General features: G+C 47.4%; 1 protein-coding gene across 1 annotated transcript in view; it reads left to right on the top strand.

Annotated features, from left to right (window-relative positions):
• Positions 1-5,657: 5,657 nt before the first annotated feature.
• Positions 5,658-7,774, top strand: part of brsk2b (BR serine/threonine kinase 2b) — a gene marked incomplete at both ends in the record, with an annotated part of 140,685 nt that continues 138,568 nt past the window's right edge. Inside the window, one exon of the mRNA XM_080730327.1 lies at positions 5,658-5,751. Coding sequence (XP_080586453.1) covers positions 5,658-5,751 — 94 coding nt within the window. The remainder of the gene's footprint in view (positions 5,752-7,774) is intronic.

The raw sequence follows: 7,774 nt of genomic DNA, 5'->3' as shown, positions 1-7,774 counted from the left end.
GCCCATGTATGGAGAACGTCCATTTTATCCCCATATATGGAGATCTATGCAGACACAGTGCCAGTTCCGGAAAATCCTGATGTCAGACATCAGAATCCGAACCTTTCGTGCTGGTTCCAGAAAATCGTGTATCGGGTCGGGTCGAGGCCGAGCACTGCACTACCTGCTGCGGTGCAAACCCATGAATGCCCCACCCTTTAATGCAAACCCCAATTATGCCCATATATGGAGAACGCGCGTGCCCGTGGGACGAACGGTTCTCGAGATACGCGGATTACCTACATACATACACACTCACAGAGATTTTTTGTTGACTCATGTGGCGTACGTGATGTCAGAGCCTTTTATGAAGTGATGTCACAATGAGTCAGAGCTTTCGCCGATTTCCTCAGAAACAGCCTGATGTCAACAATCAACCCCGCATAAGGAGATTCCGAACGTTTCGCGCCGGTTCGGGAAAACCGCGCGCCGGGTCGGGTCGAGGCGCGGCACTGCACTCCGTGCCGCGGCGGGGAACGCGCGTGCCGAATCTGAAGCCGGTGGGACGAACGGTTCTTGAGATACGCGGATTACAGACAGACACACACGCAGACAGACAGAGATTTCTCGCATTTATAGATAGATTATTACTAGAAAGGATGCAATTGGAAATTGCAATTGTGACTATATTCTGCAGCAAGCTAACTGTCATGTGAAGCTCGACCAACTGATTCCTCCCATTGATTCCCTATTGATTCCCATTCCCATTGATTTCCTATTGATTCTCATTCACAAATAAAGTTTATCTTAGAATAATTCACTCCAGTGAACCATGGCAGTTTTATTCCCTTTCTTTGTGTTCTGACTTCTGAGGGCTTTTAGGTTGAAATGAAAACTAGTTGCCTATAAGTGTCGCTGTTAAGGGATTTTGACTGTCAATCATCGTCTCTGCTCCGCCATCCAGGGGGAGAAAGAGAGGGGAAGGGAGGGGCTGGGAGGAGAGGGGGCGGAGCTAATGGAATGTTGAACACACTGTCTGATGTGTATCTGAACACACTGTGTTTTGCCATACAAGGACGATCAATGAGTCATCGCCATCGGCCTCCTTGATTGGGCAACACAACTGATCGGCTTTGTGGATTGGCCAACCATTTGCGTGACGTCTGTGCCTCTGAACCAATATAAGCGATAACTCCCACATCAGGACTTTGTTTATCTTGTTTACCTTGTTTATCAGAACAAGGTTTAACAGATCCAGTGTGATTTACAGTCTGAGAAATGTTCTTCTGGACGATACATGTGAAGGGTGAACAACAACCAAACGGTTATCCTGCTGTAGCAGTAGAGAACAAGGTGTACTCCTTCGGAGGGCCCTATGATGACAACACAGCTCAGATTGATGTGCACATTTTCAACACAGCGTCTCTGCGCTGGAGGAAGCTGACCCCGGTGACAACAGGAAGAGAATGTCACCTTGAGGTTCCCTCCAGGCGCAGGGGCCACACAGCTGTGCTGATTGAAGATATAGTCTATGTCTGGGGAGGGTGGCCTTACTGTGATGTGCTTTATACATTTGATGTGGACACCCAAAGATGGTTCAAACCAAGGGTTTCTGGGACTGTTCCAGAGAGGAGGGACAACCACTCAGCCTGTGTCTTGGGGAAAGTCATGTATATTCATGGAGGATCGATCCAGACTGGACTCACTAATGACATCTACAAGTTGGACACCACCACTATGGTCTGGTCTTTAATTAACACCAGAGGAACTACACCAACTACTTCATGGTGTCACTCTGCCACCATCATCGGGACAAAGATGTTTGTATTTGCAGGCTGGGGGTACAGCTTGTACAGTGTGAATGGGGAATTCAAGAACACCATCAGAGTGTTTGACACAGAGACCAACTGCTGGATGAACACACCTTCTACACATCTTCTTCCAGAAGGACGCAGTCGACATTCAGCCTTTACGTACAATGGAGAGCTGTACATATTTGGTGGAATTAATGGTGGACATCAGAATTTCAATGATCTGTGGAAATTCAATCCAGAGACCTTCTGCTGGAAGAAGGTTAAGGCTAAGGGCAAAGGACCAGCTCCAATGCATAGCATGCATTGTTGCATGTTGGGGGATCGTATCATCTTCTTTGGAGGAGACAAAACACCTGATGACCTGTATGTCTTAGACTTGAGTCCTAGTCTAAAGACGTTATGTAAGCTAGCAGTTATTCAGTTCAGTCTGGAACAGTCTGGACTCCCGCACAACATCAGGTGGGAACTGGCAGCCGAGACTACCAACATGGTTGACCTTCTCAGACGACATGGCTAAGGACAATGTGAACTACAGATGTGCCATTTGAGAAATTCACACGTCATGCCATCGGCAAATAAGTGGATTGTCAGTGAATTCAGTGATTTCTTTTTTCCCTGGCGGTACGGTATTTTAATGACCTCACGTTGTAGCACTGCCGCATAATATTTAATAAGGTATTATTTTTAAATGTCATTTAAAGGTGTATGACACAAAATAGTCCTTAACCCTATTTCCACTGCTGTTATAGTCCTGGGGAAACTTTTTATTACTAGGGTAACTTTTATGCTGCCATTGGAAATGGCAGGGATAGGGAATCAATAGGGAATCAATGGGAGTGGGAATCAATAGGGAATCAATTGGTCGAGCTTCACATGACAGTTAGCTTACTGTAGAATATAGTCAGCAACCACACTCGCAATTTCCAATTGCATCTTTCTAGTTATTATTAGTGTACTTCTGGGGAAACTTTCTTTTCAATAGATAAACTTTTCTGCTGCCATTGGAAATTGATGGAATCAATGGGAATGGGAATCAATAGGGAATCAATGGGAGTGGGAATCAATAGGGAATCAATTGGTCGAGCTTCACATCACAGTTAGCTTGCATCTTTCTAGTTAGTGTGGTTTCCTGAAGGGCAACACACTATCGTTCTGGGGAAACTTTCTTTTCACTAGATAAACATTTGAGTGGTGGTGCTAGCTCGAGTATTGGTTGAGCTTCACATGACAGTTAGCTTGCTGCAGAATATAGTCACGGCAACCACACTTGCAATTTCAAATTGCATCTTTCCTAGAGTTAATAATGTGGGGCAACCAGACAATGGTACTTGTCCGACTTTATTCTTTCCATCCACGTCAGATATAAACTTTAATTTGCAGCGCTACTCCTCCCACAGTTTTCGTGGCACGCACTTGGGCTATGTCAAATCAAGATCACTGCAGTTATAGTTCTGGGTCCATTTTATGCCCATATATGCCCATATATGGAGATATCTGTCTATCTGCATCCATTTTATGCCCATATATGGAGATCTCTGTATCTGTCTGTCTGTGTCCCTTTTATGCCCGTATATGGAGATCTTTGTGATTCTGCATCCATTGTATGCCCATATATGCCATATATGGAGATATCTGTTTATCTGCGTCCATTTTATGCCCATATATGAGATTTCTGTCGCTTTTTCAAAAAATCGTGGGTCGGGTCGGGTTGAGGCCGAGCACTGCACTACCTGCTGCGGTGGGGAACGCACGTGCCGAATTTGAAATAGGGAATGAATGCCCCACCCTTTAATGCAAACCCCATGAATGCCCCACCCTTTAATGCAAACCCCAATATACCTGTTGTCATAGGACCCGTTTTGACCATCTGTTTGTCTTTGTCCACTTATGCCCATATATGAAGATCTCTGCACACACAGTACCGGTTGCGGAAAACTCTGATGTCAGACTTTATGCCCATATCTGGAGAACGCGCGTGCCGGTGGGAAGAAGGGTTCTCGAGATACGCGGATTACATACATACATACACATTCACAGAGATTTTGTGTTGACTCATGTGGCGTACGTGATGTCAGAGCCTTTTATGAAGTGATGTCACAATGACTCAGCGCTTGCGCCGTTTTCCTCCGGAACAGCCTGATGTCAACAATCAGCTCCGCATAAGGAGATTCCGAACGTTTCGCGCCGGTTTCGGAAAACCGCGAGTCGGGTCGGGTCGAGGCCTGGCACTGCACTCCGCGCGGCGGCGGGGAACGCGCGTGCCGAATCTGAAGCCGGTGGGACGAACGGTTCTCGAGATACGCGGATTACAAACAAACAGACAGAGATTTGTCGCATTTATAGATAGATATGTACCCATATACATACATACAATATATTTTATGCCCATACATTGAGATCCCTATCTGAACCAGCCACACAGATATGGGCCATGCTTTTGCCATCTGGCCAGTGATATATATCGATGACATCAGGGATCTTCATATATGGGCATAAAAGGGATACCCATATAATATATACAAATGTGTACTGACTGACTAACGGACGGACGGACGGACGGACGGACGGACGGACGGACGGACGGACGGACGGACGGACAAGCTGCAACATTTCTCATGGTATACTGCGACCTTCGGTCACAACAATCACAAATTAATTTTCTCCATTAACTTTTCCCAAACATGGAGATGACTGACGTCTGACATCATATGGGCATTTCAAAATATGGGCTTAATATTGATGACATCAGGGATCTCCATATATGGGCATAAAAGGGAAAAGGACTGACCCAGAAATCTCCATATGGCCATTAATGTATTTAGTGAGTAGGCCTACATTTTCCCCATGGATTTGAATGGGGAAAATTCAAATGGTAAGATAGAATTCATTAGCAAGTTTGACTCGCATCACGGCAACGATACAATTTCCAATCGCATCTTTCTAGTTGACGGTGTCAATTACCTTTCTGGAGGTCCAGTATGACCATGCCGCAATATTTGCCCAAGTCCACCCCACGTTTGATGAGGGCTTTCAAATAGAGAAGGCATGTGACAGTGGAATGGGATTCTCTGAAGCCAGATTGGAACTCATAAATCAGTTTATTCTCGCTCAAGACACCTTGCAAGCTGTTCGTAGACTATATTTTTTCCATGACTTTTGAGATGGAACTAAGAATTGAATTGGGGAAATACTCCAGTAAAGTAGGCCTACAAATACCTCAAAGTTGTACTTAAAAGTAGGCCTACAGTAAATGTACTTTACTTTACGCCACTGCTGTGTGCGCGCGTGCCACGGTGCGTGCCATCATATTCATGGGTAGCAGCAGGGAAAACTGTGCCTTGCAGCCAACTACAAGGCAAAAGAAAGTACCACACGCCCCTGCTGTACGGGTTGGATACAGCGTCAGTCAGCAGTAAATGCTGTCCCATCAGATCTGGCCCGACGGGCTGCTGAGCTGAGCCTCTCTCCTCCTCTCCTCTCCAGTCTCCACCTCCGTGCAATCAATGCAACCGCGGGCGGACGCAAAGAACAGCACCATGTTAACCAGATTCAAAAAGGCACTCTGAGCTATTATACGAACCAGGGTCGGAAGGAACGGATTCAACGGAAGACCACGGAGACTGGGAGAGAAGGCGTATATGCATGCAGAGGGAACGGCCGCTTCACAGCGACATAACGGAGACGCCGAGCGACCGAGGAGGAGGAGGATCAGCAGCAGCACTGCACTGACTGAGGAGGAGGAATAACGGGTTATCATCATCATCGCCGTGTGTGTGAATGAACGCCCTGTGTGTGAACGCGGCGTTTTGATCACAATTTATAACTTATTTTGGGGTTGCTCGACCGACCCGTTACGCGCAAACCATGTCGTCGTCCGGTGGCAAGGACAACGGCGGTCATTACGCCAACTATGTGGGACCGTACCGCCTGGAGAAGACGCTGGGGAAAGGACAGACAGGTTAGTAAAAAGATGCTGGTCCAATAAGCGAGCCGGTGTTCGATCCGCCCGCCGCGCACCACCATCATCACCGACACCACTCACTGCTGCTGCTGTGCTGCCGCTGCTACTCTGTCATGATGGATATCTATCGCTTTTTAACCACATTGCATCTCTCAATGCGGGGTTTTGTCGTATGATGATCGTTACAAGAAACGCACTGGTGGATGTAACGGGTTGTGTGTATGTGTGGGGAGGATGGGATCATACGGGTTGTGTCAAGTGTGTGGATGTGTGGGGATGGGATACGGGTTGCAGAGGATGGTGGTGGTGTGATATGACATGTCTGCTATGATGATCATGTCCCTTTAATCCCTGTTGTCAGGCAGAGAGAGACGTACGCTAGATAATGGATCTGTAATGTTGGCGTCTTGTGATTCCCCCCCTTTCCCTTTTTTTTTTTGCTTCATCGCTGCGGTGCCTGATTCTGTTGCATCCATCTCTACTGTGACACGGCCCACTCTTGCGTTACAACGAATGTGGTGACCTGTCGAATTATGTGATTCCAGACTGAATTACAAAACATGTCAGCCTTTCCCACAGATGCAACCAGGATACACAAAAATACATCCAAATGTGTTCTCACTCAGGTGACTTGTAATGATGACATCCTCTTCTCTCACCTTTTGTGCCACAGTAAAAACTAGAACGGCGACATCTGGAGTCCCACAATTCTATAGGTCGCTATTTGTGCTGTAACACCAGATTGGCCGATCTCTGCAAAACTAGGCAGGGCATAGCGACGATGCTGCTGCTGCTGCTGCTGCTGCTGCTGCACTACGGGTGCTATCTGGGCTAATACTTGTCCCAGCACTGACAGCAGCCACAACACCCATGTATACTAGTGCACACACACACACACACACACACACACACTTACACATAGAGTGTACACACACACACACACACACCATTGTTGCATTTTGCTACAAAGCGTATGACATAGGCTTACATCCACAGTGCCACCACTAGTGCTCTATTATCTTGTCTGTCCTCTCGGCCGGTACCGTTCGGAGGCCCAGTGACCCTCTATGCTGCATCACAACTCCAGTGTCCCTGGCACTTTGGCATGCAGGGCAAAGAGACCTTCTCAAATCTCACCCAGACACCCATCATCACCACCACTCACTGCCCGGTGTGATGGCCAAGCAGCCGCCGGGTTGCTGGCCTAATAGCCTGGCTGCCTCCCGGAACTGAGCTGAGCCTTGAAGCGCTTTGTGAATGTGTGTGAGAGGGAGAGAAGAGACATATAGACCAGTGGTTCTCAACCTGTGGGTCGCCTGGGGGGGGGGAGTTCCCAAATTATTTTGGGGGTGGTCCCCAGATGATTAGCTTAACCCTTTTAGTGCCTATCCCGAACATGTTCGGGATATTCGGGATCAAAAACAATTTTTTATTTGCTATTTTACTTACCCCGAGCTGCTTGGAGCAACGTGGGTGGTCCCGGCTCGCCCAGCGCTCACCAACGAGAGACACTAGATGCTCCGACGATTTATTCCATTGAAAATGGTTTAAAATAAAGTTTAGACCCCCCCCAATGTTCACCAAATGTTCATGTAGGCGGCGCGACGTATTCCAGGGTGCCTATCCCGAACATGTCCGGGATATTTAATAAAATGAATTATTTTATCGGAGGCCTCAACGAAGCCCCGGTCTAGACGTCCATCCTTGGCCGGGACTTAGACTCGGCCATCCACGGGCCGTATTCGCGCTAACGGCCGAATCGCGCCGCCCACTCCAATAATAAATCACATCTTTAGACAGGATTTTCTCCGGATTGTGTCCCCATACCCAAAGAGAAAGTTTTTTGCGGCTGAAATAGCTTTAGACCGGGCTTCTAAATGGGTTAGCATTTTGGCTACGTGTCAGCTAGCTTCCTCCTCTCGACACCCATAGGATTGACCGGAGTGAAAACACAAGCCAGTTGGGAGAGGGTCGACGAAAGCTATAAAGAAGGTCAATGGAGAAATTTCTGGCACTCTAG

Source organism: Nannobrachium achirus, assembly GCF_963921795.1.
Source record: "Nannobrachium achirus genome assembly, chromosome: 7".
Taxonomy (NCBI): Eukaryota; Metazoa; Chordata; class Actinopteri; order Myctophiformes; family Myctophidae; genus Nannobrachium; species Nannobrachium achirus.
This window is presented reverse-complemented; position numbering and strand designations above follow the sequence as displayed.